The sequence below is a fragment of the Orcinus orca genome, chromosome 4, assembly GCF_937001465.1.
Source record: "Orcinus orca chromosome 4, mOrcOrc1.1, whole genome shotgun sequence".
In the NCBI taxonomy this organism is placed as follows: Eukaryota; Metazoa; Chordata; class Mammalia; order Artiodactyla; family Delphinidae; genus Orcinus; species Orcinus orca.
The window spans coordinates 34237818-34265009 of NC_064562.1; the positions used below are offsets into that span (position 1 = coordinate 34237818).

General features: G+C 45.4%; 1 protein-coding gene across 6 annotated transcripts in view; it reads left to right on the top strand.

Moving 5' to 3' along the window:
- Positions 1–27192, top strand: part of TMEM131L (transmembrane 131 like) — a 159652-nt gene that overhangs the window by 12472 nt on the left and 119988 nt on the right. The window contains exon 1 of one of the 6 annotated variants that reach the window (XM_033403591.2): positions 2681–2787. The exons of the other annotated variants lie outside the window; for them this stretch is intronic. Within the exon in view, the coding sequence (XP_033259482.1) occupies positions 2696–2787 (92 nt within the window). The 5' untranslated portion in view covers positions 2681–2695. Of the gene's footprint in view, positions 1–2680; positions 2788–27192 lie in introns of those variants that run through there. 6 annotated transcript variants of the gene reach the window in all.

Here is a 27192-nt window from a genome sequence, read left to right on the forward strand (position 1 = left end):
TAATATTATTTATTTGGTTGCACCGGGTCTTAGTTGTGGCTCGTGGGCTCCTTAGTTGCCGAGTACATGTGGGATCTAGTTCCCTGACCAGGAATCGAACCCGGGCCCCCTGCATCGGGAGCATGGAGTCTTATCCACCGCACCACGAGGGATGTCTCCTTCGTGCTCTTTTGACACAGACGACCAGAGTGAGGGTGTAGAGGTGAGGGGGGAATTGAGTCAGTGGCTTTCAAACTTTTGGACAGTGACTCAGATGAAAGACACATTTTATATCATGATTACTTATTACCCACAGGCAGTATATGTGGATGTATGAATAGGTACATGTGTGTTTATTTATTTATAAAGTAGTGCTTACCTTTGCTGCCTGTGGTGTACTGTATTTTCTATTTTCATTTTTTTTAAATTGTGGCAAAATATACATAACAGTTACCATTTTAGCATTTAAGTGTGCAGTTCTGTGGCATTAAGTACATTCACATTGTTGTGTAGCCGTCACAACCACGGAACTTTTCTATTTCATTTTCTTTTGTTAAAAAAATGCTGGTTGCCACTACTGAATTGATTTCAAAACTCACAGTTTGGTCCACCCTGATTTATATGTTTTAATCTTCTCAATATCAAATATTCCAGTGTTTTGCTGTTATTTTATCCCTAGTCCCTTTCCTCTTAGCTGGACTTCCAAGCCTCTTGGGTTTTTTTTGTTGTCGTTGTTGAGGTTTTTTGCCTTTTGTGTAAAGGCAAGATGATGATGAAGGTTGGATGCCGCAACCAGAAAACCTTCTTTGTGTCCATTTTCTGAAAATGTAGCTTCTGGTGTTCTCTCTGAGTCTAATGAATGAATTCTCTCTGAGTCTGATGTCCTGTGATGGATCGGTCAGTCACCTAAGTACTTACTGTTCATTTACCTTCTACTGTGCAGTTGGGATTTTTAAAAAATGAAGATTTTAATACCTTTAAAGCTGGTAGAATCTCTTGCTACTTTTAAATTAGGCCTTTTGCTTTAGCACAGATTTAGATTTACGGAAAAGCTGTAAAGATGGTACAGAGAATTCCCATTTACCCTTCACACAGTTTACCCCAGTGTTAATGCCTTATGTTACTGTGGTACATGGGTCACAACTAAGAAACCAACATGTGTACATTACGGTGAACTAAACTCCACGCTTTATTCGGATTTCCCTGGTTTTTCCCTAATGTTCTCTTATCCAGGAGACCACATTTAGTTGTCATGTCTCAGGACCCTCTTGGTTGTGACAGTTTGTCAGACTTCCCTTGTTTTCGAAACCGTGGCAGTTCTGAGGAGTTCATCCTTCAATTTGGGGTTGTCTGAGGTTTTCTCTCATGGTTAGATCGAGGTTATGGGTTTGGGGGAGGAAGGCCGCAGTTATAAGTTGCCATTCACCTCATATATCAAGGGTATCGACTGTCAGCGTGACTTACACTTTGATGCTGACCTTGACCACCTGGCTGAGGTACTGTTTGTTGGCTCTCTCCACTAAAGTTCTTCTTTTCTTACCTTTTTCCATACTACACTCTTTGGAGGGAAGTCATTAAGTGGAATAAGCTCCACCTCCATAAATTATTTAGAATTCCTCTGTATGGAAGAGGTCTATTCTCATTTATTGGTTTATTCAGTTATTTATTTACGTCATGGATATTTATTTTATACTTTCGGTTATAGGCCAAGACTAGGTTTGCCCTAAATGCCATTTATTCGAAACCTTATTTATGAAGTCATTAGTATCTCCTTACACATTTTTCAAACATTTTTGTGATTTTCATTTTAATTACTACCCTGCTACGCTAACCTTAATGATATTAAGGTGAACTTGAAGTCAGCACAGGCAGCACATATGAATTCCACAAAACGAGCGCTCTGTCTTTGAGAGAACCCATGTAGAGGAACAGCTACTAACTTGGGAAATAGATTTGATCGTAAAACAGAGTCTCAGTACGTCCTAGGAAAAGTGTAGTCCTAGGAAAAGTGTCAGTGGCACTGACCTCTGTCACTGGAGAGAGTCTGGGCAGTGAAGGGGACTCTGTGTTTCCCCCCGGACTGGCCAAGGCGGGGTCCTGGCTGGACCACTGTAGATTCTGGGGCGCAGGGTTCTAGAGCAGCTTGCCTGTGATCTCAAACAGAGTTTGGAAAGCTTTTAGGGTAATTGGCCTCATTGAAGATTTTGTTTATACTATCTTGACTCCATCTTCTGTGAATGCTATGTAATTGTACTTGGTTGAAAGCCAGAAAAGCAGTATTTGAAAAACGTTCTCCCCTCTCTCCTCTCCATCCTCATTTTTCTCTTGGGTGTTCTCACATATCAGCAGTAATCTGTTCCTCTGCTGAGAAAGAAAGATTGCTGTTGGGTATTCAGTGAGGGGAGCAAAGGAGAGCGAGCTGACTGCAGCTCTTCCTAGAACTGGCACTCTCTGGGAAGCTGGTCTGACTCTCTGGACGCATCTCCAAAAGGCCTTTTTGGGGTATATTTGTTAGAATGTGAAAAGTTTAAGTGTTGGCAAAGTATGAATAGTATATTAACTCTGCTTTTAAAATGGTTAGGTAAAAATCGTAAATACTGACCGGCCAGGGGGTGTCTGTGGAAGGTTTCTTTTGTTTTGTTTTTCTTTTAATGTACTTTTATCTGATTGGTAGCAGCAGCAACATGTGTTCTCCTGAAACCGTTTTCGTCAGAACATGAAGAAAATCTCGTTAACCTTTCAGCAACATACTGAAAGTTGTAATTGCAGACAGAAGCGACTTAATCTTCAGGGAGCTTCCTTCTGGCAGTGAGTTATCTCAGAGCCCCCATGGGGAAGGGAACTACTTTCCACTTTTCTTTGTTTCTCTTCAGAAATCGAAAGCTGTGTTTTTAGCACAACGTTGAAGTTCCTTACGTGTTGATAGGATCAGGCATTTTTATTTATTTATTTATTTATTTATTTATTGCGGTACATGGGCCTCTCACTGTTGTGGCCTCTCCCGTTGCGGAGCACAGGCTCCAGACGCGCAGGCTCAGCGGCCATGGCTCACGGGCCCAGCCGCTCCGTGGCATGTGGGATCTTCCCGGACCGGGGCACGAACCCGCGTCCCCTGCATCGGCAGGCGGACTCTCACCACTGCGCCACCAGGGAAGCCCGAATCGGGCATTTTTAACCTGAACTTGCCTCCCCAGGGCTGCATCCTGGACGCTCCTCTCTTCCCATCTGTCATTTCCCTGGGTGATGGCGCCTGCTCTCTTGGGTTTTTAAAGAGAGAGAAGGAACTTGAACTCGGTGGTACCTTCTGCCCAGGGGTTGCACCTGTGCAGTTGCCCAGCGAGCTCTTCTCTGCTTTCCGGTGCCGCCCAGTCAGTGTGTCCTGAACTGAGCTCCTGGGCTCAGTCCCCTCAGGTTCCCGGCCTCCCCCATGGCCCTCCCCGACCCCCCCTTCGGCTACTCCCCTGGCATAGCCCCGCCCCCACTGCTGGCCGGTGCTCCCCTCCCCCCCCCGCATTCATTTGCATAAGTCAGAAATCAGGACGCCCCTTGCCTCCTCTCATAGGCCTCGTCCCCAGCGGGTCACCAGGTCTGGCTGCATCTTCTTCACATGGTCTCCTGCCTTGGTTTTACAGCTACCCCAGTCTGTTCTCCAGGTTCCTACCCAAGTGATGTATCTAAAGCATGTGCATCCTTGCCCGTCATTCCTCTTACAAGCAGCCTTACCTTCTGAGCATGGCACAGAGGCCACCTCTCCAGCCTCGCTTCCCCTCACGCACGGCCTCTCTCCCTCTCTCTTTGCCGAGACGCTCTTCTCTTCCCTGGCACACCTCTCACCTGACTAACTCCATCCGTCCTGCTCCACACGCACCATGGCAGTGCTGCCAGCCCGGACGTTCACGCCTCTGTTTAAAATTGCCTTTCTCCGGATGCCCACCCACCTGTCTGAGTCTCAGTCAGCTGACCCCCCGGCACCTCATCCACTACCTAACACCTAGGAGAGGAGGTGCTAAATGAAGTGATGCACCCTCCTGTTTTTAAGTCTTTTAAACTGATTGCTTGTCATGCTTCACTTGCTCTTCATATCCAAGCACACAAACCGTATTTGCCATTGAAACCACAGTACTGGTACTAGGATTAGGGGTTGTAGTTTTTAAATTGGGTTCCTGCAGTTGGCGTATTTTTAACGAGAATGGGTTATTAGCTCTATCTGTGTGTGCCCTGTGGAACCTTCTACAGGGTCACGTGGCCCCAAGAGGGGTGCAGTGAATGCGTTCAGTCATGGTCTTTGTGGTCCTGACAGTGTGAAATGAATTTCCTTTGACTGTAATAGGGCTCATAATTTAGGTGTTGGCCTTAGAATACAAGCTTTTAAACAGGGTTCTTGCTATATATTAAATTTGTTAACCCACAAAACCCCTTTCAGATTCTTTTTGGGTTGTGAAATTTCTAGCAAACCTTTTGACACTTATATAATTAGTTAACCCTCAATTGAAATCAATTAGAAAAATAGTATAATAGGATCAGAATCTTAATTCTGATTTTCACTGAAATTTTTACTTTTCCTGGATATATTTTTTTACATACTCTGGAGTGATTAGACTTGTGCTAATTTGTATCTTTATATGGAAAAGATATATTTGAACCAACTTTCATAATTCCAGGTGTATTTTGAAGGTTAATTTAGAACAAAAACAGGCAAACCACTTCATTAATGTTGATATTCCAGAAACAAAAATGGGGAATTGAAGTCTGGAGAGCTTGGGTGTGTTCTGTAAATGTGGCCACCCAGTGCCAGAACCTCAGCGTTGATTATGTTAGACTTAGGGATGCCTTGAGGAGAAGTGGCTAAACTCAGCACCGAAAGTCCGACCCTCAGCTGGCGTCCTTCCACAGGGCACTCAGTGGCCTGGCTGATTACTTACACACTTGTCACAGTATTGAACAGGGAAGTAACTATGGAGTCCATGCAGTCAGGTGGGTGCTCTGAAGAAAGAGTGAGGCAGATTCAACAGCTCGGGAAGACTTGCCCACGGAAATTACCACATGGTCAAAAAGTGTATAAAAAACTCGGAGAAGCTTATTTTAGACAAGAGAGAAGGTAGTGCTATGAGCAAGAGAGAGACTTGGGTGTTTTGTCGCTGGAAACCCAACTTAGGTCTTAAGAGACAAGCTGACATTGTGGCTGTTTGGCCCTTCTTTATTGTGCTTTGGGTCGATGAGAAATAAAGGTACCCTAGGTGGAGCCCAAAGTATTGGCAGCAGTGTTGATTAGCTCTGTAAAGGTGTTCGAGACGTGTCGTGACACCAAGCTTCTTATTGCTTAAGAAGGGGGCAGAGCCTGGGATTTCAGGGTTCAAAGGAGAAATATGATTTCCCAAGGCAGTGTTCTCTGTCTAGGAACACCAATAATGAGATAATGGGGTCTCCTGGGAGCTTGTTACTCTCATTTTAAATGAATTGTCATCAAGTTATGAGTTTGTTGTTAGAGTCTTCCACAGAGGAAATAGGACTCCAGAGTAACAGTGATCCCTCCCCCCCCAATAAATGTAACAAAAGAACATTGGCACTTTACAAATGATTACTGTGGTAGCCTGGACAGTATTTCTCAGATGTGCTCAATAAAGGTGTTTTTGGAACCATTACTTTAGGGTTTGCCATTGCATCTACTTCGTAAATGATGCAAGAATAAGTTTCATTTGCTAGGTGTAGTCCTTCCCAATGCTTTCCCCCGAAGTAGTGGGAATGGACTTTTGAAAGGTCTGCTGTGAGCATGAAAATTCTTTGAATTAAAAAAAAAAATTAAAAATTTATTGCGAATTTTTAGTCATTTAAAAATGACTCACTGGTTATTCCTTTTTTTTTTTTTTTTTTTTCCTCCAGAAATCTTTTAATAAAATTCATGTTTCAGGAAGATGGCCGTGTTTACCTCCTGGCATTCTCTCTCTGCTCTACAGATACTTATCCCAGTCTGAGAAGCATGGGTTTAGGGCCGTACTTGCTTTTTCCCTCACTCCAAGTCCTGTGGTTTCTACCCAGTTTGTCCAAGTAAACACGGCTCTGAAGGACATGAGGCTGTTGGGCTAAAACTAAACTTCTCCAGTAGAAAAGAGGATTTGCCACCTGTGGGATGTCCGGAGGAGCCCACGGCCGCTGTCGAAGGTAGTTCCCAGGGAGCAGCTTCTGTAAAAGCGGAGACACAACCTCCCGAGTTGACCTCTGTGAAAATGTGCACAGTAACTAATCCACGTTGATGTCATGCCTTGTACAATGGTGACTTTCAGGGTTATGGTGCCCTGTGGATGTTGGTTCCTTTAGCTGCCGCTAAATTATTGATAATAGGTGAAGTCCAGTTTGAATAACATGCAACAGTGTTCCAGTTGATAGTCACGGCAGGTGTGTGTATGTACTGTGAATTTTTTGTGAAGTCATTCTTCTGGGAACATGATTAATCTTTATCTCTCAAAATCAGGCCATGTTAATCCATTCAAAACTGGATTTAAGTCATTGCCCCTGTACTTCATGGTTTACAGAGTACTTTCACATGCATTGTCCTTAAAAAAACAGGTGGATATGTGCTGGTATTCTCATTTTATAGATGAGGAATGAGTTCATAAAGGCAAAACAGTTTAAGATCACAGAGCTGTGTGGTGGCAGGACAGGCACATAAGTTGAGGTGTCCCCTTTCTAGATATGCTTGTCTACCTTGTCTCTAAAGTGGAATAGGTTAGATCATTTTCACAACTAGATATACTGGTACCTGCTTTCTGCAGAAGGAGACTAAGTCGAAGAGTGATAGGTGAAAACAATTGAATTCTCTGGTGAGCTCTAGTAGTGGGGGGTTCCTGGGAAACCCCTGAAAAAAATGAGCATGGCTCTTGTAAGACAGACCCGAGCTGGGTCTTCAGTAACCCTTTACGGGGTGCTAGACGCCTTCTTCAGTTTACACTATTTCTGGGTGTTGCACACCCACTGACTGTCAGCTGCATAGCTTTTGGAATGGTCTGCAAAGTTCAAATCTGGAATTTTAGGATTATTTGTGGAACATACGCCACTGTCATGTGTGCTGAGAGGTTGCCCTCTGTCCTGGACGGACGTGCTATCCTGTTAGCTTGCTTTGCTTTGTGATTAGATATTTTCAGCTTCAGGTAACAGAAAACCCTGACCCAACCAGCTGAAACAATAAAGAATGTATTATGTCACCTAACAAGAAGCCGGGAGCGGGGTGGTGCTGGCTTGGTTTGCTGAGCAGGTGGGTGTCAGCACCGGGCAGCCGGGTCCTTCCCAAGTGTCTGTGCTGCTGGCTGCCGGTCCTGCCCAGCTCCCCCCCGGGCCTCACGGCCTCCGGCCGCCCACTTGAACATCCATGGGCAGCCTAGGACAGCCTTCCTCCTGCGCCTCTTTGTCAGGAGCGCCCCTCAGCGACTTCCGCTTACGCCTCACACGTCAGCATGGGTCCACGCTCACCCTGAACCCCTCCCCGGCTGAGGGCTTGGTGGGGCCACTGGATTGGCAGGGTTTACCCCAGCCCTGGGGAGTGGTGCTCTCCGCACACTGCAGGGGAGAGGGGGAAGGAGGGGCAGGCCGGCTGCAGTAGTGCCACCAGCTGTCACTTGTGCCCAGTGCGGAGTGGAGGGGCTAGGGTGGCGTTTCTCAAAGCACAGTCCTGGAACCAGCAGAGTCAGCACCACCGGGGAACCTGTTAGGCCGGCTTCCAGACCCCACCCCAGGCCCAGCGTAATCAGGAGCTCCAGGGAGGGGCCTGCGAGCTGCTTTCACAGGCCCTCCAAGGGATTCTGATGTGGCTCAAGTCCAGACTTGGATGCCATTGGTCCAGGATGAGGCATCTAAGGGAGCACATTTCAAAATCCACCTTTGGCTGAAGGTGGAATAACGAGATGCAGAAATGGTCTTGGAGGTGAAGCAGCGGGTGGCAGTTGGGAGACAGGCTGTGCTCAGTGCGGCTCCTGGTCGCTGGCCCGGGGTTTGAGCCAACCTAGGACTCCTGCATTCCTTTCATGGGACCAGCCTTCCGCCAGCCGATTCGATTTTCCTAAATGAGCTCTGTCCGGGGTGGGGATCGGTTCCCCCCGTCGGGGTCCACTGTCCCCCAGCAGGCCATCGAGGTCGGCTTCCAGGGAGAACTGAGGAACTTTCTCTGGGATAATTCATTCATTATAAGGGAAGTGAGTCTGGCAAGAAACCTTGGCCCAGGAACAGAAAGTCTCAGTTATGGGATGGGAGTGGCCACTGGCAGTACAGGGTGTGTGTGTACTCGGGTCTGCCTCCTGGCCCAGCTCCCTCTGGGCACGTGGCTGTGTGTGTGTGTGTGTGTGTGTGTGTGTGAGTGTGAGTCTGTACGGGGCTTGTTGGGGCAGGACAAAGGATACTACTTCAGTAAAAACTGAAAGAAATGGGGCTTCCCTGGTGGCGCAGTGGTTGGGAGTCCGCCTGCCGACGCAGGGGACGTGGGTTCGTGTCCCGGTCCAGGAAGATCCCACATGCCGCGGAGTGGCTGGGCCCCTGAGCCATGGCCGCTGAGCCTGCGCGTCTGGAACCTGTGCTCCGCAACGGGAGAGGCCACAACAGTGAGAGGCCTGCGTACCATAAAAAAAAAAAAAAAAACCGGAAAGAAATGTTCTAAAAGTTCTGTGAGGAGCTGGGGTGGGCGGGAGCAGCACACTGAAGGGCACTTGCACATCCTGCCTGACCTTCCCCCCTCCCCCCTGGGTCAGGGGTGCTGGCCTGGCCGCAGGAGCGGGGCTGGTGCCCAGGGGTGGGTGGGAGCTGGAGAGAAGGGAGACAATTGGGACCAGGGCCTGGGCTGGCTGAGCCTGCCTTGTGCTCCCCAAGCAGGCCACAGACGGGGATTCCCTGGGGCTCTTTCGTGGTGCAGTGGGAGTGTCTGCCAGCGGCAGGGGCAGGACGGAGGAGGGCAGGAGGAAGAAGCCCAAGTTCAAGTGTGCTGTGTTAGTTTCCCAGGGCTGCCATAACACAGTACCACAAACGGGGTGGCGTAAAACAACAAAAATGTTTTCTCTCAGTTCTCGAGGCCAAGGTGTTGGCCGCGCTCCCTTTGAAACCCGCAGGGAATCCCTCCTTGCCTCCTCGTAGCTTCTGTTGCTTCTCCGGTGACCTTCGTGTCCCTTGGCTTGCAGCCACATGCCACCACCTCTGCCTTTGCCACACATGCCGCTCTCCCTGTGTGTCTCCGTGTCTTCACACGTCTGTCTTCTTAAAAGGACGCCAGTCGTATTGTGTCAGGGGCCCGCCCTACCCCAGTATGGCCTGATCTTAACTAATTATGTCTGCAGCAACCCTGTTTCTAAGTCAGGTCACATTCTGAGGTCTGAGGTAGGACTTCGGCACGTCATCTTAGATGGACACGATTCAACCTATTACATACAGAGACTCATTTGTGAGCCCTTTGAGGGTCCCCTCACCTGCTTCCCCTGCCCTCCCCGAACTCTGGGGCTCCCGGGAAGTAACTTTGGGTGTTGGATTGGCTGGGCGTTTTCATTCTGAGAGCTGCACTTACGGGTCACACAGCTTTGGGTTGCCAGGGCGCCAGGGACAGCGTTAGGGCCCATGGGTTTTCTTACCGACTCATTGAACCTGGCCTTTTGGTCGAATGGGTTTTATTTCTAAATTATTTCTTTGTGTATCTGTAAGAGCATATCCATGGGAATTCTTTATTTACACAAAACTGTGGGCGCCGGGGACAAGTATTTTTTATGATTTTTTTTTTTTTAACTTGTGGGAAATAAGTGGGAAGGTTGAAGAATATTTCGGTATACACTGAAGTTTAGCAAACAGGCAAAGCCTTGAAATCAAACCACAGTCCTTTGATTAGAATTCAGAAAAATACAACTACTGAAAATGCTGTCAGGCCATGTGTGCTGTGTTGGGGCTGCATGTGGAAGTATCAGTATCTTAAACCTGCTTCATTCCCAATTTAAACCCAGCAAGTGAATCCTTGTGGGTGACGCACATGCTGAAGCACATCCCTGTGAGCCATTCATCGGTTTGGAGGGAGAATCCTTTTGTTCTTCCCTGGAAATGCTTGAATCAAGATGAGTCTCTTTCTGCCTCCGTATGTTTGGACTGCAGTGATCTGGGTGTCTGATAGTGCCAACAGTGAGGCATAGCTGCTGGTACTGTGGGTTTTTTTTTTTTTAATAAATTCATTTATTTATTTTTGGCTGTGTTGGGTCTTTGTTGCTGCGCGCGGGCTTTCTCTAGTTGCGGCGAGCGGTGGCTACTCTTCGTTGCGGTGCGTGGACTTCTCATCGTGGTGGCTTCTCTTGTTGCGGAGCGTGGGCTCTAGGCGCGCGGGCTCAGTAGTTGTGGCTTGCGGGCACTAGAGCACAGGCTCAGTAGTCGTGGCCTACGGGCTTAGTTGCTCCGCAGCGTGTGGGATCTTCCCGGACCAAGGCTTGAACCGTGTCCCCTGCATTGGCACGTGGATTCTTAACCACTGCGCCACCAGGGAAGCCCTACTGTGGGTTTTAATACTTCATCCATCAGTCTGCTTTCAGGTGGATGGATGTCCCATCCAAATTGCCTGTTGGTTTGACTTTCATGTAACTTTAATTAGCAGATTCATGTTTTGGGAACATCTGATCTGTGATCTTGAAATTGGTTATGGTTGGCGTAATTCTTGGGTAATTAGGCGCTTTCACAGTGACTCCTCCAGTCCTTAGAGGGCTGGGGTAATTTGAGGTTGAAATGTGAGAGCGAGGTGGAGAAAGCCCTTGCACTCTAGCCCTTAATCTTTTAATCCATTTAACCTGGGTTGTAAATTCAGGCTTCGTTTTAATTTGAAATGTGTTTAGGTAGTTGGGAATGGGTTTCATTAATTCACCACATTTAGACCATAATTAAGGGAGGTTATTCCTAATTGCCTAAACTCCTTAAAGTTAACCGTGGGTACAGTAAGGGTCCATTAAAAGCGTGTTGCTCCCCGTTGGAAACCGAAATTCCAGGTTGAAAAAGTGAGCTGACAGTTAAAGGGAACAAGCACGATGAAAACAAAACCCAGTTCAGAGGTGCGTCCTGGGCATTGTTTTTGTGAGTTCAGAAGTGTATTTGTGGCATATGGAGTAGGGTTCATGGACGCACAGATATCAAGTAACCTGGTCTCTTGTTGAGTTTAAGGACCATCTCTCACTTAAATGCACAACACTATCTACATTTTCCTTTCTTTTTGTTTCTGCTTTTGAATTGGGGCTAAAGGGGAAACTGGAGAAGGAGAGAGATGCTTCAGGAGACCTGCACACCTGTAATATTGACTAATAAAAGGAGAGAAGGGGAGAAGTAAGTAGAATAGGAAACTGGAACAAGAAAAAGAACAGCTAGAGGACCTGGATTGCATGCTTTTTTTTTTTTTTTTGTCTATGCCCTCCCCTCAACTTTGGGATTTTGACCAGGTAGATGTGGTTATAGGTTTTAATAGTATGAAGTTAGATCTCCAGTCTTTTGTATTGTTTTCTCAGTGATCCATGTCAGTTTTCTGTCCCTCTGTAAATAAAATCCTTCAGGAGGTTGGTAAAAATCACTTTTATTCGTGTAAATCTGTTTAGGGACAACTTTACATATTTTGTTGCGTTAGTTACTTTATTCCAGTTTGTATGGTCTGTGCATTTATTTTTTTTAAAACATAGTAAAAGTCCTCCATACACATTTAATATAGTTAATCTCTGTATTACTTTTTAGTAGTACAGGTGGTCTCTGACTTACAGTAGTTCAGTTTACAATTTTTCAGCTTTACAATGTTGCCAAAGTGATACGCATTCAGGATTTCCCTGGTGGCGCAGTGGTTGAGAATCCGCCTGCCAATGCAGGGGACATGGGTTCAAGCCCTGAAGATCCCACATGCCATGGAGCAGCTAAGCCCGTGCGCCACAACTACTCAGCCTGTGCTCTAGAGCCTGCGAGCCACAACTCCTGAGCCCACGTGCCACAACTACTGAAACCCATGTGCCTAGAGCCTGTGCTCTGCAACAAGAGAAGCCACCGCAATGAGAAGCCTGTGCACTGCAACAAAGAGTAGCCCCTGCTCGCCGCAACTAGAGAAAGCCTGCGTACAACAATGAAGACCCAATGCAGCCAAAAATTAAAAAAAAAAAAAAAAAAAGTGATACGCATTCAGTAGGAATTGTACTTGGAGTTTTGAATTTGCATCTTTTCTTGGGCTAGTGGTAAGAGGTACGATTCACTCTTGTGATGCTGGGCAGGGCAGCCGGAGCTCCCACCAACCCCACCATCACGAGGGGAAACAGCCGATACAGACAGCCATTCCGTGCCCAGACACCCATTCTGCTCCCCACTTTCAGCACAGTATTCCATCAATTACATGAGATACTCAATATTTTATTATAAAATAGACTTTGTGTTAGATGATTTTGCTCAACTGTCGGCTACTGTAAGTGTTCTCATCACATTTAAGGTAGGCTGGGCTAAGCTGACAGTCGGTGGGTTAGGTGTATTGCGTTTTCGACTTATGATATTTTCAACTTAGGATGGGTTTGTCTGGATGTAACCCCATGGTAAGTGGAGGAACATCTGTACTTTTGTAGAGTACTGCTTTTTTGTAGAGTACTTTTTTTTAAGGTTTCTTTTGGTTTCCCAAATAAGGATTTTTAGTATCTAAGAATTATTCACGCTATTATAGTATGTGAGTTTTCTAAACTTACATAGCTTTTGGAGGCTGTCCCGGTGAGAGCTGTGAAGTAAGATGTGAGACTCAGGTGGAGATGGGAAGGATGACCAGAGGGAGGCAGGGCATTTTTCCCATCCTCAAGGTACTTAGTAGCCTAGGGGCTGGAAGATGTGCTTGGAGCCAGACCCTCTGGGTTTGGATCTCACATCCTACTTATTAACAAGTTGCCAAAACTCTGTGCCTCAGTTTCCCCTTCCCTCAAATGTGGGTATTATGAATAGTACCTACTGCAGTTTGTTGTAAGAGTTAAGTAAATACACGTAAGGTGTTTAGAACAGTGCCGCACACGTAAGCACTCCAATATTACCTGCTGTGAGATCGAGAAGGTTGTCTTCGTTTTAGTTGCACCTGCCGTATAACATCAAGGGACCGTGCTCTGGCCTGCACCTGCCCCTTCTCCAGGGAGAATCCTTTTTTTAGGAATTGTTGCATTTGAGAAGCCAGTAGTAGTGCGGCTAAGGCCGCAGGCTCAGAGTTTGAACCCGATCTCTGGCTTTACCAGCTGTGTGATCTTGAGACTCAGTTTTCTCATCTGTAAAATTGGGACAGTAATACTAAATACTTCACAGTCACAGGATTGCGTGAGGATTAAAAAGGTTACGTGTGAAGGAAGCTCTTCAGAGTGGAATATGCAGCACATATCAAAGTGTGTGTATGCTTTAAAGAAATTATACTCTGTGTCTTAAGGAAACAGTAGGCTAAGTTTACCAAGACATACTTAAAATGATGTTCATCTTTCTATGGTGGGAAGAAATTAGAAACAACCTAATTTATTTTGGGAAAGAATTAGAAACAGCCTACGTGTCCAGCAGTACATCTGTATAGATAATGTCGTAGTGAAATGTTTGTGAGAGAAAGAGGTTCATGATACTGAATTTTTAATAGAAAAAAATTACGGACAGATGTTAACTAGACTTATGGTGGTGCTCATTTTGCAGTATACAAATATCAAATTAGTATGTTGTACACTTGAAACTAATATAATGTTATATGTCAATTGTACTTCAATAATGGAACCATTTATCTTTTCTTTCTTTTTTTTTTTCCCCGGTACGTGAGCCTCTCACTGCTGTGGCCTCTCCCGTTGCGGGGCACAGGCTCCAGACGCGCAGGCTCAGCGGCCATGGCTCATGGGCCCAGCCGCTCCGTGGCATGTGGGATCTTCCCGGACCGGGGCACGAACCTGCGTCCCCTGCATCGGCAGGCGGACTCTCAACCACTGCGCCACCAGGGAAACCCTGGAACCATTTATCTTAAAGAGTGATGTCGATTCAGTGGTTCTGTGCCAGGTTCTGTGATAGGCTTCTCCCTATATTACTTCGTTTTGTCCTTATGACACCTCCCAGGGATGCTATCCCAGACGTGGAACTACCTGTGTGATGCTGCACAGGATCACTTGTGTAGTCTGGACGAATACACTTGAAGTAGTTCAGTGTTTTCATTTGGTAGTGAAGTGTTATTTTTATTTTTGCCTCTTATGCCATAAGATACATTAAAAAATAAGACATCTTGGCTTAGGGAAACTCACAATAAGGAGGGGAAACAGACTGAGAATAGCTAACCAGGGTCCCTGATGGCATCTGAGCACGGCAGCCAGGGAGAGCCCCTTCGCTGAGGCAGTTCGCATCCCGAGGTAGACCTTGCTTGAGGCTGTCTCACCTGGAGAGTGGAAACTTGTCTTCTTGCCAAGGAGGATTCTGAGGCCTTGGGAAAGGGAAAATCGTGCAGAGCTATTTATTTACCAGGAGCCGTGGGTTAGAGGGGCTGGGAGAGAGTTGACGCCCTGCTGCGCGTGAGGTGATGCCCTGACGGCGGCAGTGGCGTTGGGGGCCCTGCTTTGCCAGGTGTCTGCCCTTTACTTGCTCCATCCTGGGGAGGTGTGAGGGGGTCCTGGGGGAGGGGTAGCAGCTCTTTACCAAACAAGTGTGAACTGCTTCAGCCTGTTCAAAGGATGTGGCTGTGCCTTGACTTAGGGCGTGGAGGCCAGCCCTGGCCAGAGGAGAAGTCTGAAGACAATTCCTCGAGGGCCAGCAAGGCTCGTGATGCCCGGCCAGCCGCGCTCTGGGGTGGGGTAACCAAAGAGAGAAAGTGGTTGGTTGAAGAGAATCCTGTTTGGAGTGAGGGTGTCAACATAGATCGGGCTGTGGATTTAATGGTTAGGAATTCTCTAGAAAGGTATCAAATAGTACTTGCCTAGAAGCTGGGTCTAAACTACAGTTTCAAAAAAAAAAAACCATTTAAAATCACTGAATGCTGTATTTAAGCAGAATTTGCTGTAGGAGCTTGGAATACAAATGATGAACACAGGCTGCTCTGTTACACTGGGGATGGAGAGGCCCACTGAGGCAAAGGGATATTTGCCTTTCAAGAAGCCCCCACTGTGGGGAAGGCCGCCCCCTCCCTCAGCCCCAGGGGCTGCTGGCAGTTAGCCTGAGTCGGCGCCCTCTGCATAGACGTGTGTGTAGTGACCATGACAGCTTCATGGTGGTTCCCTCGCCTTTGCCCTTGACCGATCTAGGATTGGACGTTACGAGGACAGTTTTGAAGGGATTGTTGTTTGAGGACTTTGGGAAGGTTTTCCTCACGTCTCCAGAACAGCAGTGGGGCTGTGATGCTGAAGGAATGGCAAGGCGGGAATTCGATGATGTCAGTGAGTCGTGGAATCAGCCTGCCCGGGACCACCTGCTCCGGGACGTCAGGTCCTATGAGTCATGTGCGAGAAATACTCCTGTTTAGCTTGTTCCGAGTCAGGCCTCCTGCTGCTTGTGTTTTAGGCGCCTCTCCTCCAGCCCCCAAGACAAACTGGTCACAAACCCGTGACTCCGTCACCCAGTTTGAAACTTTTTGCTGCATAGGGTCATCTACCTGGAGAGTTAATTTGTTTAAATTAGGTCTTATATTTTATGTTATTCGTCATTTCAAAGACCTATTTTTGAAGCCTGCATCTCAGATAAAGCATTTTCCACGTCACAGTTGAGTCACGTCTGCTGGTTCTGCTGTAGAAAAGCAAGTTAATTTGGGCGCTGAACTCACAGCCTTGAAATTAGAAGGTGATGACAAACACTAGCGCCTGGCTCTTCTCAAAGACTGTGCTCTTTTCCACTTTTTACCATTTCATCTGTGTTCGCAAAGATGCCTCTCAAAATGCAGAAATACTTATATATTTTTTTCTTTTTCTCGTGAAACATTTCAAACATGAAGAAATTTTTTTTTTTTTTTTTTTTTTGCGGTATGCGGGCCTCTCACTGTTGTGGCCTCTCCCGTTGCGGAGCACAGGCTCTGGACGCACAGGCTCAGTGGCCATGGCTCACGGGCCCAGCCACTCCGTGCATCAGCAGGCGGACTCTCAACCACTGTGCCACCAGGGAAGCCCCATGAAGAAATCTTGAAAGAATTGTAGAATGAACGTCCAGAGCCACATCTCATAGATTCAGCTTCTGTTAGCATCCTTAAAGCTTTTGGTAGCAGAGCCCAGTGTTCAAGCGTTTTGAAGTTTCTGGCTAAATTAAGAAAAAGGCTGTGTTGCCTCCTTCCCTGCCTTTTTATGTTTCCACATTTAAGGCACGGCTCCTTTTCCATGTGCCTGCCATTCTCCGAGTCTGTGTAAGTTTGAGAAGGCGGGTGGGAGAAGAGGGCAGAGGCTGGAGAGAGAGCATCTCACTGTATCCACACACACTGCTCAGTGGGTCCTGGACAGAGATGGGGGTCCCCAGGAGGCCTGTGCAGGGAGCCCTTTACCTCCAGCCCTTTATGTGCTTTTGCCCCCCAAGAGGTTGGGGAGACCGTGAGGGGCCTTCCCCGGCTAGGAACTGTTCCTCAAAGTCCACTCTGGGCAGAGAAGCAGGGTTGCAGCTGCAGAGCCAAGGGGGCCGAGGCCAGCTCTCCTGGCTCTCCCACTCATTTCCGGCTCACTACTTAATTTGAAATCCTGGAACATGTGTTTTAGTGAATTGGTTCATAAAAATGTTTTTTGCAGGATTCTGGAATAGAGGCTGCACCTTCTTTAGTACAGCATACATGGATAATTGCACTATGTGAGAGAGAGAGAGTGGGTGTAGTGTGTCTTTTTGGAGGTGGGTAGGGAGGTGGAGGGTGAATACACGTCTTTTAAACTCTGTCTTCACAGGATGCAAATCGTTTCCTGCCTTAGTATTTATTCAGAGTGCAAACAAGGAAGACCTGAGATCCCATGATCCTCTGGGACCCCAGGCTCTTCTCACTCGGCCCTTTTGGACAAGGCTGGGCCTCCCGCTTGACTTCATCTTTTTCCCTCTCAATCCCTTTGGAAACTAGTGGTTAGAAGCTGGAAATTGAGAAGTTGCCATTTAGAAGTTTATACAACATATGCAGGAGAGTCTTTTCCAAACTTTACAGTTGTGTCAGCTTGGAGCTTTTGCCAGCCCTTCTTGAAGAAAAACCCAAAACCCTCTGGAGTTAAGAGAAACCTCCCAGTCGTGCACAGCAGGGCCAGTTCTGCCTTGTAGTGTGGAAGCCTCACTGTTTTTGTTGTCTTTCTGTTGGAATGCAGTCTTACGTAGAGAACTTGGGCTGCCTCTGATTTTCCTAAGCCTTTACCTGGCTTATCCTAGACATTTTTTTCTTTCTTCTATTAGTATAGGGGGCTGGGTCAGGCCTGCACTCACTGTTTCATGGTGCTGAGACTGCGCCTTATGCTTGGGACCGCTGGTCCTGGGCCGTTCCTTTCCCATGGTCAGGGATGCTGAGATCTCAGGCGCTGGAGCCCCACAGGCCCCTGGGGGTGTGTGGAAGCTGCCCAGCACCCACCCGCCCAGCAGCTTGCTATGGCCAGGCCACGGCGTGTCCTCTGGAGTCTCAGGCCCGCTGGGAGTCGTCTAACCCTCTGCCGATGAAGAAATCAGTGCCTTTATGGCGTCCTCTACACTTGATTGGTTACTCAGCCTCAGCTTGAACGTGTCAGGTGATGGGGAGCTCACCGCCTCTGACGCTGACTTCCCGTCGTTGAGCGTCTCGTGGCTGAGCTGTCCTGCGATGGGGTTTCCCGTCTGCCGTCTTGGCCTCCACCAGCTGTTTGCAGTCCGCCTTGCGGAGCAGTGCAGAGCACGGCCATTCTCTCTGCCGGAGGACAGATAGTTCTTCACAGATTTGGAGACGGTTGTCAAATCTCCTCTCTTGGTTGATTTTACCTAATTATGTTTTAAACATCTCCAGGCTAACTTATTCCTCATGCTTTTCAGCTCTAATGTTAACTTGGTCGGAACTTTTTTTTAGTTTAACTTTGGCCAGTACTGGCTAAAGGGGTTCAGTTGAGATCCCAGTGATGCCATATGGAGTGAATTCATTGCTGTTTTTGTCTGGACTCTTCTGATCTAATGAAGCCTAAGATTTCATTAGCGCGGCTGCACTGTCTCTTCCCACTTAGAACATGATGCAAATGCAAAGCAAAACAAAACAAAAAACCCTTAAGCCTTTCTTTTTCTCTTATCCTTTTTCTTCTTTTTACCAGTTCTCTTTCTCAGTACATACTTAGGTAGTTAATTACCTTCTTTAAGAAAAACAAAACTTTAAGTGTAAGTGTTTACATTTGGTCTTGTTAAGGTTTCATCTTGTTGATTTGGACCTGTGTTAGCCTGTTGAGCCCAAAGAAGAACACACACACACACACACACACACACACACACACACACACGTACTTTTTTTTCCTAGTTGTGAAAATTGGGCCCCAAGTGACTTCGTCTCCTCTCTCCCAAGACCTCATTTAATATGACAGGATAGAAATTTAAAAGGTAGAAAGAGCCCATAGTAAACAAGTGTTTGGGAGAGGAGTTACCAGTTGATAAGAAATTTCCAAAAAATCCTGGAAGATTGAAAATGGATGAAGATGGTAACTGATAAGGAGACAGAGAAAGGCTTAAAACATGACGATGAAGGGGGTCCACCAAGCCTGCTGTGGACTTTCAGAACAGCAAGGAGAAGGGGATGGTTCTTGAAGGTTCTTCTTGGGAGGTGGGTGGGGATTGGTGGAGAACAGGTCAGGTCGCTAATGAAGACACCACAGGGGTCTTCTGTTTGACCGTGCAGGATGCCTAATGAGGACGTGGGACTTAGCATGCCCACCTCACAAGGTTGTGACCAGTATTAGATAATGTGTGCAAAGCATCCACTGTATTTCCTGGCACGTGGTAAGAGCTGTCCCGGTGTGTGTGCAGGTGTCACTGCTGTTGTTACTATCACTGCATCTACTGTGCCGGGGAAGCAGTGTATCAAGACTAGGATCAGCTTCACGAGACAGACAACTCAGTGGCATAAACAAGATAGAAGTGGGTAAAATGAGATAGACGTTTACCTTTAGATTGCTTATCTGAGAGTGCAGTGGGCAGGCCAGGACTGTTGTGATGGTTCCGTGCTCACCAAGGTTGTGGCTCCTCTGTCTCTTGGTCTAAAATGACTGCTTACCCTGCAGGATCACGTTCGTATCCTCTCCAGGGAGGAAGAAGGAGCGGCAGTAGCATTTGGCTACCCCCCCCCACTCCCCAAACTTTAATATACATCTTATTTCCAGAACTTAGTCACATGATTGCATCTCAGTCAAAAGGTAGGCTGGGGAAAGGAGTCTGTTCTGCAGCCACGTGCCTGCTTAAGCATTTCTTTTAAGGAGGAAGGAAAAAACAGCTCTTGTGGTTGGTAGCTAGCATCCTCTTTGTCGCAGTAGGCTTTAATTATCAGTACACCAGATCCCACACTTCTGGAGTATAAGATTTGTTTCAGCTCTTTGGGACTTAACACAAAGGTCCATTGATATATTAACTTATACGTTGGTCCACTTAAGAATTATGTGTTAAACTAGGCGTTAAACCACAGAAGCTTTTAATATGGCTGAAATTCATTTAAATGGGCTCCACTGAAAAAGTTCAGTTTAACCTTACTTTTGAAAAGATCTGCCGATACGGAGAAAATTGGAAATTACTGAGACTGTCTTGTGAGGCTGGTATTAGTCATACAGTACCCTTTTGGTATGGAGACAATTTGCGCAGATTCCTTTGACTGTTAGAGGATACTTGCAGCATTCAGTGTTTATAACTTCTTGTTATTTGATCTCTCTGCCCTGGGAGTGCTCTAACTCTCTACTGTCACTCCTGGGAAATCTGCATCTTAGATTTTTCACATTATTCCCGTCTGTTCGGAGGATAACTACGGGGTCCATGACCCTGTTCCTAGAGATGAAATTTCTAGAAAGCCAGTTACTGCAAAGTCTCATCTTGCAGGACGATCTTTTTTTTAAGTCTTCCTGACTATGTTTATTTCTCTTGACCCAAATACTTGAGATTTATTTTTAGTTGGCAAAACTCAGAGATGCCTAAAGGTTAATCTTAAACTGTATAAACTGTATATTAAAGCAAAGACATAATTTCAGTTTCTCACACTTAACTCAGAGAGTACTTTCTCACTTAGGAAATTTCTCAAGAACCTTAACACTTAACAAATGTTCATGTGGTGTTCTCCATTGCTGTAACTTTCTTGTTCAATTCATTTTTTCCCTTATCCCTTTTTAGAATGCAAAGGAATTTTCACATTTCAGGGATTTGGTTATTATTCCTTCTTGCCCTTGGAGCATAACATAGCTTTTAAACATAAACCAGCACAGGGTTAACCATATTAGGTAGGATAGAATGGAGTAGGCTAAGTGGCGCAAATGGACAGCTATTTAAAATATAGCAAGATGAGTAGATTCTGTCTCGGTGACTGTCGTTTTCAAATTCAGTCATTATTTTTACTAAATTCTATTTAAAGCAAATACTAGGATATAAACCAAAATATTAAATAGTTAAGAAAAAATGTTAGGTGTATATTAAATTCATGCCTTAATTCAGTTTCATGGCCAGAGCTAGGACAAGGATTCAGGGAACCTGGCTCCTACAGCTTGCTAGTGATGCGATTTGGGGCAAGTCATTTGACTACAGAGTTTATTTCACTACAGACAAAATAAGGCTAATGTCTGCCTTGCCGGCCTCATTGCAAGAATTTAATACTATGCTGGTTATGGAAGTGCTTTGAAAAAGATTGAGGGTCATGAGTGTAAGGTTATGTTACGGAAGAATCACAGCTGAGACTAGAAGCAAATCTTTAATAAGGAAAGAAAAAACAGAAAACTCACCGCTTTTCAATAAATATTGTTTTCAAATATATTGAAGTCTTTGCTTCAATGGCTCTGGACGCGCAGGCTCAGCGGCCATGGCTCACGGGCCCAGCCGCTCCGCGGCATATGGGATCTTCCCAAACCAGGGCACGAACCCGTGTTCCCTGCATCGGCAGGCAGACTCTCAACCACTGTGCCACCAGGGAAGCCCAAGTCTTTGCTTTTAAATGAATAGTGAAAGCTAAATGTGTTGGTTCCTTGTGTTTTATCTTAAGCAAGAGAAAAACTGGCTTGTTAGAATGATAATTATTTTGTGGCTTGGTTAGTCTGAGTTGTAATATAGATTTTCTTATAAGTGATGTTTTTTTAAAATTATTCCATAGAACTAGCAAAATGTTTTGATTCTTTTAACGAGGTTACCAGATTTTCTTCTACCAAAAGGCTTTTTCTACAAACTAGTGACATTTAGGGTATATGAAAAGCAGAACCCTTCTCTCTGTGCCTCTTCCTCACTTTACCCCGACCGTACGCCTTTGTCAAGGATGGATGGGCTCAGTTGAATCTCAGTTTGTTTTCCAGAGTGAGCAGCCTTGCTGAGCTGTGAGAGTGCCTGCAGTTCTAGGGGGCCTGTGGGAGGGGAGGTTAGGGCTGGCTAGGCGCATACTATAGGGTGTAGAGCAAGTGTCAGGGGACCTTGGAGGGAGGATGAAGACAACTTATATGTATTTTTGTCCATAAGTAGTTGCAGTGTAATACCTGTCTGTAATGAACTCCAAAACTGTGAACTCATTCTTTAATTATAATGTGAGTGTACACATGTTTGTGTATTACTTGAATTAGAAGTTGAAAGCACATTATGTACTGAAGAGGAAAAGAAAATGTTGTCAGGATTCAGGCTCTCATTCTGTTTGGAAAACGAGTTGTAAAGCCCACGACACATCAGTGGTATGAGAGAGTACTATAATTTTATTGCCCGGCTAATATGTCTCTCATGGCACTAAAATGAGGTGGGCAATAAAATAATAAGGATTCAGAAAAATGGAGGTAACTTGGAGTCAGAATGGTAAGAGAGAGACTCTTGAAATAAGCAGGAGAGGACCTGAGAGGAATGAGGGGCATCACATTGGAATTGAGACCCAGGGTTCTGCCAGGGCACTGCTGGCCAGAGCAGAGGGGTTTTTCTTGGTGTGACAACATAAATCTCATGGATGTGTTATACCGGGTTTTGATAGCTTGAATTCTTGTGTGAGAAATGAAAACTTTTCCATGAAGCAAGAAGGATCAGAGAGAAAGTGAAGTAGAAGATGATAGCAAAGAAACAACTTAGGTATAATTAGACTGTGAAGAAGAAAAACAAAGTTGTGTGGTGGTACTAATATTTAAAATCCAGGAAAACTTTCCAAAAATAAAAGAAGACTTGAATCTATAAATTGGAAGAGCCTGTCAAGTACTTGGGGGTAATTAACCCAAAAAGATCAACGTGGAGATATATTCTAGAAAAAACACTCGACTTCAAAGAAAAGAAAAAAAATTCTCAAGGTTTCCTCGCAAAAAGATTGAATAATGTACAAGGGCAACAAGGATTTGCTCATTATCACGTTACTCAAAATGACATATAAATCAAGGCCACAGTGGAGCAGCATTTGCAAAAGATCTTTAAGTGCCAACCGTGGATTTATATCCAGACAAGCTGTCCTTCAAGTATCAAAGCTAGAAAAACAGTTTTAAGCATACACAACTTCAGGGAGTTCTGCACCTCTGAGCCCTTATGGAGGAGTTTGTGAGAGAATGGACTTTATTTAACCAAGAAGTGACTGGGGAAGCTTCAGGAAGATGACTGAAGGTGAGCATTTCGTATTTTGTTTGCAGGTCTAAGACTGAAATGGAGGAAGAAACAAGGGTGGGAGAGTAAAAACCATCCCCGTAACCGTAATTGGAAGCTCTTGAAGGGGGTTTTCTGTCTCCGTGTGGGTCCCTTCGAAGCCGCTGCTGAGATGGAGTTTGGTGTACAAGATGTTTATGAAGGATGAATGCCCGTGGAAGGGAGGGGCAGAAGCAGGATGGGGCGGAGGGAGGAGAGTCAGCTGCCTGTGGGTCTGCAGAGCCTGGCCGCACTACAGGGAGCTTCGGAGTGTTCGCGCCCATCAGAGCTGTCCAGTCTTGGGCTCGTGCACCCTGTCTCCATCAGTCACTGGGTGTGGGCTGCCCTTTGAAGGGCCTGTGTTTGGGTGGGTGGCCGAGGCAGACCCCGAAGGAGCTGGAGGCTGTCTGTCTACCCACAGCACATCTCCATGCCCACGTATACTTTTTCTTTCCTAGAAGACTGTGGTCAAAGTGATAATTTAGAAAGATGAATTTCTTCTCATTGTCATAGACCTCTGTTCTTTTGTGGTTTCCCAGAATCTTTTGAACATCCTGTCCATATTTGGGTAGCTCTCTGTATTGTGAATCCTGACTTTCCACAGAGAATACACAGCAACACCCCCAAACATAAGAAGCCCTCACACCGTATAACCAGGCTCTCTTGCTGTTAGGGCACGGACGTTTGACTTAAGTGCTGCCAGTTTGAGTGTGAGCCCCTAGCAAGACTTGGATTTGCCACTGAAATGAGAAAAAAAGAGGCAAGGCTGGAAATACCCATTTTGACGCTGGTGTGGCTTCAGAGGCAGCTTTCTGATCACGGCGGAGCTGGTTGGTTCTGGTGCTGGTAGCTGCTCCCTTACAAGACCAGTCCTGTAATGTGATTTAGCCTAGACCCCAGGCCTAGGAGACAGCCTAGTCCCCTGCCGCGGTAAATGCCTGTAAAACATGTAGAAAGGGTTCTGTGACTGACAACTAAGAACTGACACATGCATAGAATGGATTGTGGGGGAACCAGCTTGGGGGCAGGGAGATCAGCTAAAAGACACTGAGCATAGTCGGGGGCGCTGGTAAAGGCCTGACCTAGGATGGACTTAGTAGAACCTGAGTGGATTTAAGCAGAGTATGAAAGAAGCAATGAATCACATTTAATGATGGTTAGAATAAGGAATTGATGGGCAAAGTCAGGCAGCATTCAGCGCTACCTCTGGGGAATGGATTTGGGTGTGACAGGGATGTTTGGGTGTATGTGAATGACAGTGAGGCAGACAGTTTTCAGTTTTTACCCTGCTGTGTGTTGTGTTGACTATATGTTCATAGTATTTTCATGAGTTTAACAAAGATAGCTCTGAGGTTTGTGCCAGGAGGATTAGAAAAATTGGAGGGTCCAAGTATCAAATTTTGGTATGTGTATTATACCTGTGTTTGAACGTGTTATTTTTTTTTTAATCTGAGAAGTCACAATAAATCAAATGAAAGAAGGCAATGAAGACTCGAACTGTAGAAAATTATATAGATGTTCCATTTGAATCCTAAGTTCAGAACTCATAAAGCACAGTTACTGAGTTTCCTCTATGTACCAAACGATGTCCTAGGTTCTGTAAATGTTTTCTCATTTAATATTTTCTTCTCACCTCTGTATTGTAGGTAATGTCATCCACTAAATAAATTCCCAGCACACATTGATTGAAGATGTATCTCATAGGTTTCCTTCAGTTGAGGGATTTGATTTAATGTTTCCTCTTTTAAGTGACTTAAAAAGTTGGTACATTTTTATCTGTATAGAACTCTATCACTATAATGCTTTTTAAATTATTAATAATACATCATGAAAATTAAAATAGTTTAACCTTGGGTTAATCTACAAATCAGGAATGTACATCACCCCTCCACAATTAACAACAAATTTTAATATTTGGTTATTAATTAGTTCAGCGGTTCTCAATCCTGGCCACACTTTAGAATCACCTGGGGAGTTAAAAAAAAAAAAAAATGCTGATGCTACTGGCTCCACCGTAAAGTAATTGAATCAGGATATGGGCAGCCAAAGTTGAAATTGCTGCATCAGAATTTCTATTGTAATAGACCGGCGGCTGCTTTTATGGTGCCCTTGTTTTGATCTTGCTAACTGGAATATGATCTGTCAGGAAAGGGACGGCAGTGTTTATTTTGTTAGAGGGCTAAATTTTCATTTTAAAGTGAAGGCAAGTCTGATGATGTGAGAGGGTACAAAAACACTCATCCTTACATTATAATTTTGACACCTGACTCTCCTTTGTCGAAGAATATGTGTATGAAACAGCCCAAATTCGAATCAGATTTTGGATAATTTTTTCTTAATCTCTGTCCTGTGCTTCCTTGTCATCCCCGTCTTGTCATTCCCGGCTTTTGAATTTGAGGTCTATCCATGCAGGAGTCTTAGAGCAACGGCCTTCAGAGCCAAGAGGATGCACACCTGGGGGTACTTTGAAGCCTTTTTGAGGGATATGCTGGCACCGATCATTTAAAGGGAATCAGTTTCAGATTCTTCATCTTGCGTATAATCAGCCTTAAAATGGACCTGCCTGTGGCCCAGGTAGCCTACTGGTTCCCCTTTCACACTTCTCCTTTCAGAATTACCACTCTTTAAAGGGAAGGCACACCTCTCACCCACTTCTCACCTCATCCTCAGGGTGCTGAGCAAAGGGATGATCAAAAAACTGGTGTGTGGGCTTCCCTGGTGGCACAGTGGTTGAGAATCTGCATGCCAATGCAGGGGACACGGGTTCGAGCCCTGGTCTGGGAAGATCCCACATGACACAGAGCACCATGAGCCACAACTACTGAGCCTGCGCGTCTGGAGCTTGTGCTCCGCAACAAGAGAGGCCGCGACAGTGAGAGGCCCGCGCACTGCGATGAAGAGTGGCCCCCGCTCGCCGCAACTAGAGAAAGCCCTCGCACAGAAACGAAGACCCAACACAGCCAAAAATAAATAAACAAACAAACAAATAAATAAATGAATAAATTAAAAACAAAAAACAAACAAACGAAAAACTGGTATGGCTGCTGCGGGAGGGAATGACTCTAAGCACCGGGTAAACGATCCTCTGCAAATAAATTTCCCATTCTTCCAATAAAATTGAAAGAAGACTTAATTGAGTGGCCAGCTGAGAGATTATTAAATATCACAGCCATGGATGCATATTATTTTTCTTTGCTAGAAAAATCTTTTTCCATTTCCATCTACCTGTTTATGTGAGCTCATTTGCTCAGTGCCTGCATCTATAAGAACTAAACGCAATCCTACATTGTATGTGGCGTCTTGTCTTATTCCAGTAATAAGTATTAATCTCCTACAAAGAATAAACTAATGGGAGAGAGAGTACCATCCATATAATTAAGATGTACATTTCCAGTAAAATTTTACTTAGAATAATTTGTAATATTTCTTTGGTCAATTTTGTCCTTACAATGCTAATTGTATTTACCTCAATTTAGAAGAAACTTTTAACACTGATTTGTATGGTTAAATACATAAATCTCAATTTGTTTACAGATATTTGAGGTGTGATGGACTTTCAAGCATAAAAGTATATTAGAATGGAATACTCTGGGGAGAGTGGAAAGGACAGATGAGATCAAGGAGAAAGGGGAATGATGTACAATTTCCAACTCTTTTTATTTATTTGGTTGCACCCGGTCTTAGTTGCTGCATGTGGGCTCCTTAGTTGTGGCATGCTAACTCTTAGTTGCAGCATGCGTGTGGGATCTAGTTCCCTGACCAGGGATCGAACCCGGACCCCCTGCATTGGGAGTGTGGCGTCTTATCCCCTGTGCCACCAGGGAAGTCCTTCCAACTCTTAAAGAGTCAATTCATTTATTTTTTTAAATGTATGTTAGTATGTGGGAGGTGGTGATGGAATTTAGACCAGAAGAGATACATTGAAAAGTGATGTAATAGTTTTATTTAAAACTCAATATTTACAGTATGCCAGAAATCATCTTCTTTGCAACCATTTGTGAGATTTTGAATGTTAAGTTCAAAATGTGTGGAGTACATAGTTTTTCCAAATCCTTTTTGGGATTATGCAAACAAAAATGTGAAGGAAGGCCTGGTATGGGCGCAAGCATGAGGAGGAAGACAGGTGTCATTTATTTGTTTATTTTTCCTTAGTTAAAATACCTGGAAAGATGACATAATTCAATATTTTTAAGCCTCTTAGCAATTTTTTTTTTTTTTTTTTTTGCGGTACGCGGGCCTCTCACTGTTGTGGCCTCTCCCGTTGCGGAGCACAGGCTCCGGACGCGCAGGCTCAGCGGCCATGGCTCACGGGCCCAGCCTCTCTGCGGCATGTGGGATCTTCCCAGACCGGGGGACGAAGCTGTGTCCCCTGCATCGGCAGGCGGACTCTCAACCACTGCGCCACCAGGGAAGCCCTCTTAGCAATATTTTAACAAAAAAGGATAGTTGCCAAATTTTAATATGGTGTCCAAAAATGCACGCTCTTTTTTTCCTCAGATCACTTCACTTTTCCAGGCC